The sequence below is a fragment of the Eschrichtius robustus genome, chromosome 15, assembly GCF_028021215.1.
Source record: "Eschrichtius robustus isolate mEscRob2 chromosome 15, mEscRob2.pri, whole genome shotgun sequence".
Lineage (NCBI taxonomy): Eukaryota > Metazoa > Chordata > Mammalia > Artiodactyla > Eschrichtiidae > Eschrichtius > Eschrichtius robustus.
This window is the reverse complement of record NC_090838.1, coordinates 20624674-20639773: the sequence shown is the minus strand read 5'-3', so window position 1 is coordinate 20639773 and position 15100 is coordinate 20624674. Positions and strand designations below refer to the sequence as shown.

Genomic DNA, 15100 nt, shown 5'->3' with positions numbered 1-15100 from the left:
CTTGTTCCAATCTTAAGAGAGACATTCACACTGATGCTGTAGGGTGTATAATGTTACGTAGGTTTTTCATATATACCCTTTATCAGATTGCAGATGTACCTTATTTATAGTTTGCTGAGAACTATATTGCTTTTTCTGCATCTAATGAGATGATTGTTTGGGTTTGTCCTTTTAGTTTATTAAGTAAAGTCATTTACATTGATTTTTGACTATTGAATTCATTCCTGGAATAAACTTCACTTGGTTGTGATGTATTATCCTTTTTATAAAGTGCCGGTTGAATCAGCTAAAATTTTGTGAAGGATTTTTATGTCTGGTCATGAGAGATAATGGTCTCAGGGATAATATTTTTTTCCTTGTGATATTTTTGCCTGATGTTGATATCTGGGTAATTCTGACTTCATAAAATGAGTTGGAAATACTTCTTCCTCTTCAATTTTCTCGAAGATTTTGTGTAGAATTGGGATTATTTTTTCCTTAAATCCTTGATAAAATTCACCAGTGAAGTTATATGGACTTGGAGTTTTGCTTCTTGGGAAGGTTATAACCTAGGAATTCAATTTCCTTAGTAGATAGGAGGCTGTTCAGGTTGACTATTTCTTTTTTCTTTTTTCTTTTTGGCCTTGCCACGCGGCTTGCAGGATCTTAGTTCCCTCACCAGGGATTGAACCCAGGCCCCTGGCCATGAAATCACCAAGTCCTAACCACTGGACCACCAGGGAGTTCCCAGGTTCACTATTTCTCTTTTCTTTCTTTCCTTTTTTTTTTTTTTAATTGGAGTATAGTTGATATACAATGTTGTGTTAGCTTTGGGTGCACAGCAAAGCAAATCACCATACATATACTTATATGCACTCTTTTTTAGATTCTCTTCCCATACAGGTCACCACAGAGCATTGAGTAGAGTTCCCTGTGCTACACAGCAGCAGGTCCTTGTTAGCTGTCCATTCTATACATAGTAGTGCAGGTTCACCATTTCTTTTCTATTTTTTTCTTTTTAATTTTAAAAAAAATTTATTTATTTAATTAATTTTTTTTGCTGTGTTAGGTCTTCGTTGCTGCGCACGGGCTTTCTCTAGTTGCAGTGAGTGGGGGCTACTCTTCGTTGAGGTGCCCAGGACCTCTCATTGTGGTGGCGTCTCTTGTTGTGGATCACGGGCTCTAGGCATGCGGGCTTCAGTAGTTGTGGCGTGTGGGTTCAGTAGTTGTGGCTCGCAGGCGCAGTAGTTGTGGCGCACGGGCTTAGTTGCTCCGTGGCATGTGAGATCTTCCCGGACCAGGCCTCGAACCCATGTCCCCTGCATTGGCAGGCGGATTCTTAACCACTGCACCACCAGGGAAGCCCCAGGTTCACCATTTCTTGAGTGAGCTGTAGTTGTTTGTTTTGCAAAGATTTTGTCCATTTCATTTAACTTGACAAATTTATTTCAATAAAGTTGTTCAGGGTCTTCCCTGGTGACGCAGTGGATAAGACTCCACGCTCCCAATGCAGGGGGCCTGGGTTCGATCCCTAGTCAGGGAACTAGATCCCACATGCATGCTGCAACTAAGAGTTGGCATGCCACAACTAAGGAGCCTGCCTGCTGCAACTGAGACCCGGCACAACCAAATAAATAAATAAATATTTTTTTAAAAGTTAAAAAAAAAAAAAGTTGTTCATAATACTTTATTATTATTCTTTTCATATCTTTACACTCTATAATGATGCTCCTCTTTCATTCCTGATATTGCTAATTTGTGTCTTCTCTTTTTTCCCTGATGAGTCTGGCTAGAAATTTATCAGTTTTATTGATCTTTTCTAAGAATCAGCTTTTAATTCCATTGGTTTTGTTTGCTGTTTTATTGATTTCAGCTGTCTTATTATTTATTTCTTTCTCCTTGCTTTTGGATTTAATTTGCTCTTCTTTTTCTAGTTTCTTACTAGAAACTAGTTTCTAGTTTCTTTCATTGATTTTAGGCCTTTCTTCTTTTCTAACATAAGCATTAAAGCTATACATTGGGAATTCTGTGGCGGTTCAGTGTTAGGACTTGGTGCTTTCACTGCTGGGGCCTGGGTTCAATCCCTGGTCGGGAAACTAAGATCCTGCAAGCCATGCGACACAGCCAAAAACAAAAAAAACAAAAAAACTATACATTTTCTTCTTGGCATTGCTTTATCTGCATGTTTTAATGTTATGTTTTCAATTCCATGAAGGTCAAATATTTTCAGATTTCTCTAGTGATTTCTTCTTTGGCCCATGTATAATTTAGAAGTGTGTTGTTTAATTTCCAAATATTTGGGGATGTTTCAGATATCTTTCTGTTATTGATTTCTAGTTGAATTCTGCTGTGATCAGAGTATGTAGTTGGTCCTTATTATTTGAGGTTCCCTGTCTGTGAATTTGCCTACTCACTAACATGTGTCATAACCCCAAAAGTAATACTCGTGGTTCTTTTGCAGTCATTCTTGGACACGTACAGAGTGGCAAAAGATTCAAGTCTCCCAACGCACATGTTCCCAGCTGAAGTCAAACAAGGCACTGTCTGCCTTCTCATTTCAGCTTTTATAAAACCAACCAAGTGTCCTTTCCATGGTCTATTTACTGCCACGTTTTCCTCATTTTGTGCTTTTTGTTTGTGATTTTGCTGTTTAATATAGTGAGAGCTAGGAGTGGAAAAGAATTGAGTCAGAGTGAGGGAAAATGTCTTTAAGGTTTCTCTTTACTCCCCCAGTAAGGAGGCCTTAGCAGAGGTACCTGAAGAAGACCTCGGTTGAAGGTCCCATATAAAGAGACTTAGGAATGAAGGCACATGGGCTCGGAATGAAAATGTGTGTAAGAGCATAGCCAGTCAGGGAGACCTGAGTCATTGACTGCAACTCCCATTAAAGACCGCAGTGCGTTGGCTGGGCACCAAGTCTGGTATGGGAAGGACAGCTTTCTCCATGAGGCCTGCGAGGCCTGTAATTGCCTATGCTTGGACCTGAAATATCACATAGGTTTTTGGCTAGGGGCTGGACCCCTCAATTTCTGCAAATAGTCATGTGGCCATAACAGGTATTTATAATTACCTATTTCTACTACTCATTCCATATTTCCTTTGCCCTTAGGAAGTACATCAGCTGGTCATGGTTCTTTGTCTGGTAGGGTGACCTTCATTCCTAAAAGGTCTGGGCCACTAGCAGTCCTGCATGAATTGGGTTGTTGTAATTTTCCACTAACTAATTGTAGGTCACAGTAGCCCTAAGAGACACCCCAAGAGGTCTCCCATAGTTGAGACATACTCTCCCTTACCTTCATTGTAGTAGCAACCCAACTTCCCCTGGTAATCAGGATTAATCACCCCAGCCAGTACAGTAATCCCTTCTCTGCCTGTTTCAGAGGCATGAAGAGCCCAAAGTGGCCACATGGCAGTCTCATCTTCCAGTTCAATAGAATCATTGTTATGTCTCCTGATGGACTTTGGAACTAAATCCTCTAGACCAGCAGAACCTAAGGTTGTAGGACAGAAGCACATTTTTTGTTGGTAGATCACTAAGGGTAGTAGCAGAGCCATCTCTATATGTACTTCTGGATTCCTGGACCCGTGAATCCTTGCTATGGAAGAAACGACACCGTATATTGGAGGTTGATTTAGAGCCTATACAGGATCCTAGATGATACTGCCCTAGCCTTACAAAGTATTACCACCTACCTAGTGCTCTGAGTCTTTAAAAGTCTATTCCACCATTCTGTCAATCCAACTGCTTCACGGTGATGGGGCACGTGGTGAGATCAGTGCATTTCATGAGCATGGCCCATTGCCACACTCCATTTACTGTGAGGTGAGTTGCTTGATCAGAAGCAGTGTTGTGTGGGATACCGTGATGGTGGATAAGGCATTCCTTAAGTCCACAAATGGTAGTTTTGGCAGATGCATTGCATGCCAGGAAGGCAAATTCATACCTGCAATAAGTGTCTATTCCAGTAAGAACAGAGTGCTGCCCTTTCCATGACGAAAGCAGTGCAGTGTAGTCAGTCTGCCAGAATGTTGATCACCTTGGGAGAATCCTGGTATGAGACAATCAGTGTTGGTCTCTGCTGCTGATTGGGCACCGAACAGTGATTGTACCCAGGTTGGCTTTGGTGAGTAGTTGTTGCTAAGCCCACGCACAGCTTCCATCCCTGCCATCATGGCCACTTTGTTCATGAGCCCATTGGGCAGTGACAGGGATGACTGGGGAAAGAGGCTGACTGGTATCCACAGGATGGGTTATCTTTTCCGCTCGATCATTAAAATCGTCTTTGAGATCACCCCTTGTTGACCATTCACATAAAACACAAATATTTTCACGTTCTTTGCTGAGTTTTCTCTTTCCCAGTCAGCTGGTCATAGGGAACTTCCATGAGGCCATAGGTGCAGGCTGAGAGAGAGAAGGAGGAGTAAGGGTATTTTGGCCACTTCCTCATGCACCTTGTACCTTTAGGGTCTGCTCAAGCCCAGTCTCATTTATACCACTTCCATTTGATAATGGAGTGCTGTTGCACACACCCAACTTTATGGCTTAGTGGGTTAGACAACATCCATTTCATGACAGGCAGCTCAGATCACATAGTAACTTGTTGGCCCATGGTTAAGCTTAGAGTCTCCACTAAGGCCCAGTAGGAAGCCAAAAGCTGTTTCTCAGCAGGATAGTAATTATTAACAGAGGATGGTAGGGCTTTGCTCCAAATTCCTAAGGATCTGTACTCCGATTCGCCTATAGGGCCTGCCAACGACTCCAGACAGCATCTCTGTCTACCACTGATGCTTCAAGCGCCTTCAGGTCTGAATCGTATGGTCTAAAGAGCAGAACAGCTATTCTTGTCCTGAGCCCAACTCAAAACTAGCAGCCTTCGAGTTACTCAGTAAAAGGGCTAGAGTAGCACATCCAAAAAAGATGTTGCCTCCAAAATCCACTAGGTGTTGTGCCTGTTTTTTGTGGTAGGAGGGGCCAGATGCAACAACTTATCCTTCACCTTAGAAGGAATGTCTCAGCATGCCCCATACCACTGGACCCCTAGAAATTTCACTAAGATGGATATGTCTAGAGTAGTTGGTACTTCCAGCTCAGCAGGTCCATTCAGCATAATATCATCAATGTAATGAACTGGCATGGTATCTTGTGGAAGGAAAAGGCAATCAAGGTCCCTGTGGGCTAAATTATGACTTATGGATGTAGAATTGATCACTCCTGAGGTAAGACAGTAAGGGTATATTGCAGGCCTTTCCAGCTGAAAGCAAACTGCTTCTGGTAGTCTTTACTACCAGCTATCAAGGAAAAAAGCACTTTCCAGATCAGCAAATACACAAGAGGTAAAAGGAGATGTGTTAACTTGCTCGAGCAATGAAATTGCATCTGGAATACCAGCTGCAGTTGCCGTTACCACCTGATTAAGTTTAGCGTAGTCCACTGTCATTCTGCAGGAGCCATCTGGTTTCTGCACAGGCCAAAAATACGTAAATTGAATGAGGATGCAGTGGGAATCACCACTCCTGCATCTTTCAAGTCCTTAATGGTGGCACCAGTCTCTGTAGTCCCTCCAGGAATGCAGTATTACTTTTATTTTACTATTTTTCTGGGTAGAGGCAGTTTTAGTGGCTTTCACTTGGCCTCTCCCACTATAGTAGTCCTTATTCCACAGGTCAAGGAGCTAGTTGCTGAGGATATCTATTTCAATCATGCATTCTGGAAGTAACCAAAGGATGAGTTCAGGAACCCACTAGGCCCACTGAGATAGAACTGAGCTAATAATCCTTTTATCACATGACCTTATAAACCCCTGCCGTGTCTGGTGGATCACAATAACATTTTGAGTCTTTTGGAATTACTGTCAGTTCCGAGCCAGTGTCCAGTAATCCCCCAAAAGTCTGATTATTTCCCTTTCCTCAAGGTAAATGACCATAGAGTCCCTTTAGGGAAGATTAACAGTATAATTCCCTCAAGGAGCTACCACCTCCCCTTTATTCAAGAGGTTCTGGGTCTTTAAACTGGCTCATTTCTGAGAATTGATGAGGGCGATGACTTTCTCTTTCCTTTCGTTTTTAAAAAAAATTTACTTTATTTATTTTTGGCTGCGTTGGGTCTTCGTTGCTGCGCACGGGCTTTGTCTAGTTGTGGGAGTGGGGGCTACTCTTTGTTGCGGTGCTTGGGCTTCTCATTGCGGTGGCTTCCCTTGTTGAGGAGCACAGGCTCTAGGCGTGCGGGCTTCAGTAGATGTGGCTCGCAGGCTCTAGAGTGCAGGCTCAGTAGTTGTGGCGCACGGGCTTAGTTGCTCCACGGCATGTGGGATCTTCCTGGACCAGGGCTTGAACCCATGTTCCCTGCGTTGGCAGGCGGATTCTTAACCACTGTGCCACCAGGGATGTCCAATGACTCTCTTTGGTAATTCACGTTATTCTTACGTTTACTAGACCTAGAATTCTTCTGAATCCAGTGGGCCACCCATCATCTGTTTCTTTCCTAGGAATGCCATGATCAGCTAGCCAACGCCATAGGTCTCCACAAGTCAAACTATTCTGATTACTATTTACTTTGGCTCTGCAATCCATTTTGGTAACCATGCCCCATTTGCTTTTGGCAATTGAGTGTTGCTCCTTGGCCCCTGCCACCCCAGAATCCCATTATCCCCACTGCATTTAGGGATCCTAGTTGATGGTAGCAGTTCCCACTGTAATTTCTGACCTACAGAGAGGAGCAACCACAGAGCTCTTCAAGGATGCTGGGACTCCCCTCCTAAATTGATTTCTCTTGGTTGTGGTGAAAGGTGTGTCCTCTGACCCTTCCAGGGGTGCTGAGCAGGTCCAGCATGATAAATCCACACTAACATTCCAGTTTCCTTAAGCCTTTTAATATTTCCTCTACCATACCACCATGGTTCTGGCATTTCGGCTTCGTTCAGTACTGCTTGTTTTCTATATGTCCCATCTGTTCTTTGTTCCTTTTTTCTTCTTTCTGCTTTCCTCTGGATTAATCTTTTTTTTTTTTTTTTTTTTTTTTTTGGGCCGTGCCATGTAGCATGGGGGATCTTAGTTCCCCGACCAGGGATTGAACCAATCTGCCCTGCAGTGGAAGCGCAGAGTCCTAAACACGAGACTGCCAGGGAATTCCCCCCGGATTAATCATTTTTTATCTTCACTATTGGACTTTTACTTTGCTTTACCCTTTTAATGGTTGCTCTAGGGTTTACAGCATACATCTTTTTTTTTTTTAATTAATTTATTTTTATTTATTTATTTTTGGCTGCGTTGGGTCTTTGTTGTTGCGCGTGAGCTTGGGGCTACTGTTGCGGCTAGCGGGGGCTACTGTTCGTTGCAGTGCTCTGGCTTCTCATTGGGGTGGCTTCTCTTGTTGCGGAGCATGGGCTCTAGGTGCGCGGGCTTCATTAGTTGTGGCACACGGGCTCAGTAGTTGTGGCTCGCGGGCTCTAGAGCGCAGGCTCAGTAGTTGTGGCACATGGGCTTAGCTGCTCCGCGGCATGTGGGATCTTCCCGGACCAGGGCTTGAACCCATATCCCCTGCGTTGGCAGGCGGATTCTTAACCACTGTGCCACCAGGGAAGTCCAGTATACATCTTTAACATGTAATCTGTCTTGATATATCATTTCACGTGTAAGGTAGGAACCTTAAAAGGGTATACTTTCATTTCCCCCCATTCTGTTGCTATTCTTGTTATACTTCTGCATGTATTATACATTCCTTAGCATATTACTATTTTTGTTTTAAACAATTATCTTTTAAAGAGATTTAAAAAATGAGACAAGATTCTTTTCTGTTTACTCATATATTTATCATTTTTGGTGCTCTTTATTCTTTGTACAGATCCAAGTTCCCATCTGGCTTGATTTTCCTCCAACCTGAAGAACTTCCTTTAACATGTTCTATAGTGTAGGTCTGCTGGCAGTTAATTCTCTCACTTTTTGATTTGTTTGAAAAAGTCTTCATTTTCGAAAGGTATTTTTGATAGGTATAGAATCCCAGATTTCCATTGTTTTCCTTTTGGTACTTTATAGATATCTACATTGTGTTGTCGCTTGCATAATTTCTGAGGAAAAGTCTGTTGTCATTTTTTATCTTTGGTCATCCATATATAATGTGTCTTCTCCACTCCTACCCCAATCCTCCCCAAACTGCTCTCAGGTTTTCCCTTTATTACTGATTTTAGCAATTTATTTATGATGTGCCTTGGTGTGTGTGTGTGTGTTTTAAATGTTTGCTGTGCATGGGATTCATTGAGCTTCTTAGATAGTGGGCTTGGAGTTTTCATCAAAATTGGAAACTTTTTGGCTGTTTCTTTAAATATTTTTCCATCTCCCCTACTGCTTTTCTTTTCTTTGTTGTTGTTGTTGTTCAGGGTGATTTTTTTTTAATTTTTATTTTATATTGGAATATAGTTGATTAACAATGTTGTGTTAGTTTCAGGTATACAGCAAAGTGATTCAGTTATACACATACATGTATCTATTCTTTTTCAAATTCTTTTCCCATTTAGGTTATTACAGAATATTGAGCAAGGTTCCATGTGCTATACAGTAGGTCCTTGTTGGTTATCTATTTTAAATATAGCAGTGTGTACATGTCAATCCCAAACTCCTCATCTATCCCTCCCACCCTCCCATCCCCCCTGGTAACCATAAGTTCATTCTCTATATCTGTGAGTCTGTTTCTGTTTTGTAAATAAGTTCATTTGTATCAAATTTTTTTTTTTTAGATTCTGAATACAAGCAATATCATATGATATTTGTCTTTCCCTGATTTACTTCATTTAGTGTGATAATCTCCAGGTCCACCCATGTTGTTGCAAATGACATTATTTCCTTCTTTTTAATGGCTAAGTAATATTCCATTGTATATATGTACCACATCTTCTTTATCCATTCATCTGTCGATGGACATTTAGGCTGCTTCCATGTCTTGGCTATTATAAACAGTGCTGTGGTGAACATTGGGGGTGCATGTATCTTTTGAACCATGTTTTTCTCTGGATATATGCCCAGGAATGGGATTGCTGGATCATATGGTAACTCTATTTTTAGTTTTTTAAGGAACCTCCATACTGTTCTCCATAGCGGCTGTACCAATTTACGTTCCCGCCAACAGTGTAGGAGGGTTCCCTTTTCTCCACACCCTCTCCAGCATTTATTGTTTGTAGATTTTTTGATGATGGCCATTCTGCTTGGTGTGAGATGATATTTCATTGTAGTCGTGATTTGCATTTCTCTAATAATTAGCTATGTTGAGCATCTTTTCATGTGCCTCTTGGCCATCTGTATGTCTTCTTTGGAGGAATGTCTATTTAGGTCTTCTGCCCATTTTTTGATTGGGTTGTTTGGTTTTTTGATATTGAGCCGCATGAGCTGTTAGTAAATTTTGGAGATTAATCCCTTGTTGGTCACATCATTTGCAAATATTTTCTCCCATTCTGTGGGTTTTTTCGTTTTGTTTATGGTTTCTTTTGCTGTGCAAAAGTTTTTGAGTTTGATTAGGTCCCATCTGTTTATTTTTGTTTTTATTTCCATTAGTCTAGGAGATGGATCGGAAAAGATATTACTGTGATTTATGTAAAAGAGTGTTCTGCCTATGTTTTACTCTAAGTTTTATAGTATCCAGTCTTACATTTGGGTCTTTTATCCATTTTGAGTTTATTTTTGTGTATGGTGTTAAAGAGTGTTCTAATTTCATTTTTTTTACATGTAACTGTCCAGTTTTCCCGGCACCATTTGTTGAAGAGACTGTCTTTCCACCATTGTATAGTCTTGCATCCTTTGTAGTACATTAATTGACCATGGGTGCGTGGGTTTATTTCTGGGCTTTCTATCCTGTTCTATTGATCTATATTTCTGTTTTTGTGCCAGAACCATACTATTTTGATGATTATAGCTTTGTAGTATGGTCTGAAGTTAGGGAGCCTGATTCCTCCAGCTCTGTTTTTCTTTCTCAAGATTGCTTTGGCTATTTGGGGTCTTTTGTGTCTCCATACAAATTGTAAGATTTTTTGTTGTAGTTCTGTGAAAATTTGATAGGGATTGCATTGAATCTGTAGATTGCCTTGGGTAGTATAGTCATTTTGACAGTACTGATTCTTCCTATCCAAGAACATGGTATATCTTCCCATCTGTTTGTGTCATCTTTGATTTCTTTCATCAGTGTCTTATAGTTTTCAGAGTACAAGTCTTTTGTCTCCTTAGTCCCCTACCCCTTTCCTGAGACTTCAGTCTCACATATTTTAGATCACTTGATATTGTCCCAGAATGAAGCTCTGTTTTTCTTTTTCAGTCTGTTTATATTTCTCTTGCCATGTATTCAAGTTTCCTGATCTTTTTTTCTTCACAGTATAATTTGCTATTAATCCAATTGCCTATATTTTTTGTTTCAGGTATTGTTTTTTTCTCATATTTAGAAGTAATATTTGAGTCACTGTTACATCTTCAATTTCTCTTCATTACGTTTCTGTTTTCCTCTGCCTTCTTTAACATATGGCATGAATTTACAGTAACCTTTCTAACATTGTGTCTGCTTATCCTATCTTTTCATTTCTGCATCTGTTTCTATCGGTCAGTTTGTCTCCTAGCTTTAGGCCATGTTTTTTCTTGCTTCTTTTCATGCCTTTATGTTGGTTCTTTCCCTGGCCTCAGGTAGTTTCCTCTCATGCATGTGCAGAATGATACTTCGCCTGAGTTTCAAGGGGCCCCTCTGTAGATCTCTGGAGCTCTCCTTTTGTGTAGCAACTGCTCTCCAGTATTCTTCCATAATTCCAGCATTACATTATGACTTTTGCGGACCCTGTGCACTTTTGTCATTCAGAAGTTTCGGGCTTAGTTCATTTTCTTCCTCCTCCATGGAGGCTGAAAGTAGGGCAAATGTCTTAAGGGGGAGAATGGTTGCATATTGTTGCAGGCTTCTCCCTCTACTGGGATTTTGTTCCCTACACACCATAAGACGGCACAAGATCAGCTTTTCAACCTCAGCCACCTCTCGCTCCATTGTGGCTCTTACAAGCTTTTGATTGAGAGCCTGGTAGGTGTCTGTTTTCATAGCTGTGTGAAAACAGCCTTTGGCTTTTTTGAGTCTTTGTCTCCTGCCTCCAGCAAGTTTGGTATCAGGCTCTGCCTCAAGCGAAAAATCAGGTGCATGTTTTTGGCATGTCCCTCTTTCTATACAAGTACTGCATGTGCTAAACATTATGACACTGTAAGAGATTTCACTCTAGCTTCCAGCCTCTTGCACCACCTTAGAACTTCACAAATGTTCCATGGGGGAAAACTAGCTTTGCGTTTGGTTTCTTCTAGTACTGACTTGTTGTGTGACCACCAAAAACTCTGATCATTTCACTTTCCCTCAGTAGCATCCTTCTGCTTGAGCCAAGTCCAATCTTCAGCCCACGCCCAAAAGCATCATGCACCCCCAGGAAAGACAATGTCCAGCAATCATCAGTTCACATTGGACAGGCTCTTCCCTCTCTGGAATTCTGTTCATATAACCTTTGTTGCTTCCACAGCTCTCCAGTGTCTTTACAAATGTGATTTTGCAATTGATTTTTTGTTTTCCAGTTTTGCAGCAAGAAAACAGGCCTCATGAGACATAATACATCCTACTCAGAAGTGGAGGCCAGACTTAAATAGGGCTTAAGACTTGTTTTCTACCAGGAGGAGGTTGTTGCACCTTCGCTCAATGTGACTTCTCTTTTTGAGTCCATAGTTCATGACATTGCCACCTACCAGTCTCTAGTCAGACTTAGAAAGCTGCGCTGAAAGTGGGTGCTGGAGCCTTTGGCTTTGGCCTGCCTGGGTTTTGTCTACCTGGGACTGACCCAAGCCTGATTTACATTCCAGTCTGTTGTGTTCATCTTTACAGGACCAGGAATAAAACCTCCAGAAGAACGGACAATTGAATACCTAGAAGAAGTTGCAATTACTTTTGCTAAAGGACTAGCTGATAAAAAGATCTCTCCAAAGAGAGACAAGGGATTGGTAGAAAGTGAGTGTCATTATTAAAGAACTAAGGCAAAGCTTCTTTCCAGTGAATTTAATTTTATTTTCTATAAATCCGAAATGAGGAAGAGGTAAGTGCATTATTTACTCTTAAGTGTAAAGTCAACCTTAAAGGATGCAATAACTCTGCTCTAGGCTCAAGTCCTGGACCTTACACTGGTTAAAGACATTTTTTTAAAACTTTTTATTTTGGAAAATTCTAAATAATACCAAAATAGAATAATGTAACAGTGTAATAAACACCCATGTACTCAACACCAAGCTTTAATATTTATCAACTAATGTTTAAAGAAGTGCTTAGGTTGAAATTTAGATTGTTTATATCAGAGTAAAGAGCAGTTCTTTCAGATAGCTAGAATCACTGCATTTTTATGGAGTTTACAGAACAAACTAACAAGGGAGGCTGGGCTCTTTCCAGTAAGGATCTAAAAGCATTTTACCTTACAGAATTGACATCGTATGCCATGAGTATTCCATTTGTCAGGCAACAGATTTACAAAAAGGTGGAAGAAAAAGTACGAAAGCAGACCAAGGGCCTTTATCCTGCACCTCTGAAAATAATTGATGTGAGTCTTTACCCCATACTCCCACATTTCTCATGCTTCTTCCCTTTGTCTAGAGCAGTACTCTTTATTGCCATTCAGCACCATGTTTGCCAGTACTAAAGTTCTTCATGCTGCTATCAAAGTACTTACCAAAACTAACACAAGAGCATAGCAAGCTATGAGGATTTATATAAATGGATATTTAGGGAAAATTAGTGCCAGGCATACTTTTTAGTTGATGAGCTTAAAATTACCAGTTATAAACCAGGAAAGGAACCTATGTCATATCAGTATAACAAAGCCAGTAAAATATTGGACATTAATTAAGAGGTAGTTGAAACAAAATTAATGGCTGTATTCTGTCCTTAGTCAAAACCATTGTCATTACCTAAAATGTCTCATTGATTTTCCATTGCCATAATTATGAAAAAGATGTAATGATATAGAGAAGTTCTGGAAAAGATCAAGGAGGATAATTAAAATGATCACAGAGTTGGAGAAACATCTGTCTAAAGGTAGACTTTAAAATTTATAAAATCTTCAATCTGGAAAGTCCAAGATCAAAGGAGCAATAATTGAAGACAAGATCAATAATCAAAGATTTCAGAATTGGAGAATGAATTAGTCAACAAGTAGATTTTGAGCCGAAGACGCCAAAGTATATAAAACATGAAACGTGGTCCCCTACTTCCGTTCACCTCACACAGTCTGGGTTGGGGAGATTAAACCCATATATGTGGTAAGGCAGATGGCAGGATGCGGGCGGTATGCAACTGCATAGGGTTAACGCCAGCTAACTGGGGTACAGAGGAAGATTGCTAAATTCACTGAGGAGGGAACGATCCCTGAAATTGTTAGAGAATACATGATGAGAAAGCAGTGCCAGGTAGGATGGGCATTTTGAGCAAAGTTACAGAAGCTGGAAAGCATGAGACTCTTCAGGGAACATCAAATCAGATCAGTTTTTGTAGGAGGATAATGCAATGTCTTCAGAAAGGCAGACTGAAGGTAGATTTTAAAAGGTAGACAGTAATTAATTAAGAAATTTGATCTTTGTCCTATATAGATCATAGAGAACCATTTTCATGGCAGTGAGTAAAAATGGATTAGAAAGAGAGACAAAGTAGAGCAATGAACTAGGAAACTATTCTGGTAATTCAGACTTGAAGTTTGAATAAGACCCCGAAATAGAATAGTAAAAGCAAAAGTACGAAGGTAGTAAGAGACTTGCCAAAGAGCGTTAGGAGTTAAGGTTTAGAAGTGTTGAGATTAGGTATTCAGGAAATTCAAGCAACAGTAGTTTAGACAGAGAAGTCAGTTAAGGATATAGATTGATTTATTTGTTTTTTTGTTTGTTTTTTGTTTGTTTGTTTTTAATCACCATTAAATTATGGTGATTGAATACAGGGTTATTTCTTTTATACTTGCTATTGTACTTAGGTTAGTACTTACCCCAAATGTTAAATTGAATTTCATGGAGTTCATGATTAATGTGATAAACTAAATGATGTTCCTGAGGAAGAATAAATAGAGGGGGAAATGGGCTGCAAGTGGAACTTTGGGGACCTGCCCACATTTGGAGAACAGAAGAGGAGCTGGAAGAATAATTCAAGCAGGAGGGAAGGGAGTTAAGAGGAAAAGGTAAACCTATTATTGGACTCAGAAAGGGGTGATGACAACTCTTTCTCTAACAAAATAACAGGATTCAAAGGATAAGGAGGTGGAGTTTGAGCTGTGGCACCTCTGTGTTCTTTTCCTATTCTGACTTCTTAATTCTCTTTCCTTCTGTTTTATTTCCTTCCATTTTATGCTAGGTTGAGCAGTAGCCTCAGAGATGGAGAATTAAGTCAGTCTTAAGCAGTAAGGCACTCAATCCTCTTCTCTTTCTCACTCCAGTCTAGACTTTTGACTTACTCTTTGAAGACTAACAACACTAGCAATTTTTTTCAGCATTACTGTATATCTTGCCAACCCATTCCAACAAGGAACAAGTACTTTATATGTTTTTTAGGTAGTGAAGACTGGGATTGAGCAAGGGAGTGATGCTGGCTATCTCTCTGAATCTCAGGTAAAGTTATTTCCTTTCAGTGTTTTATTATTAGAGACAGAAAAAGCGAGATCCACAATGCTGTGTAAAACTGAAAAAAGGTAAAGTATTCAAAGCCTAGTAAAAAAATGTTTTCTTCCAGTGGTTGTCATTTCTTACGATTAATCTCAGTGAGCAAGTAGGTGCTAAGAAAACCTTAGTAGTCCCCAGATGCTTGAACTTGCTCTCAATAATGAGGGTATAACTAGGAAAAGCAGGGGCAGAGTTAGAATCCTTTCAAAAGGAATCATTTGGACTTTTTGTTCGGTAGTTAGGCTGGTTTTGTTGTGATAAAGTGAGTACATTGATACAAAAATATGGTTCTTACTTGTTAGAGCCTGGAGATAAACCTGTGAAGCCGAGCCTCCCTTTGGTGAATTAGGAAATGAAGGGAAATGTTTTGCACCCACTAAGACAAGAAAACAGAGCAACACACGAACCAACCTCACCCCTTCCACTTCCTAACAAGTTGGTGGTATTG

The 15100-nt window shown here is 40.3% G+C and overlaps 1 protein-coding gene across 1 annotated transcript in view; it reads left to right on the top strand.

The window, feature by feature from the left end:
• HADHA (hydroxyacyl-CoA dehydrogenase trifunctional multienzyme complex subunit alpha) overlaps window positions 1–15100 on the top strand; it is a 46703-nt gene that overhangs the window by 14433 nt on the left and 17170 nt on the right. Inside the window, exons 8-10 of the mRNA XM_068564578.1 lie at window positions 11852–11974; window positions 12436–12554; window positions 14545–14601. Of these exons, the coding sequence (XP_068420679.1) occupies window positions 11852–11974; window positions 12436–12554; window positions 14545–14601 (299 nt within the window). The remainder of the gene's footprint in view (window positions 1–11851; window positions 11975–12435; window positions 12555–14544; window positions 14602–15100) is intronic.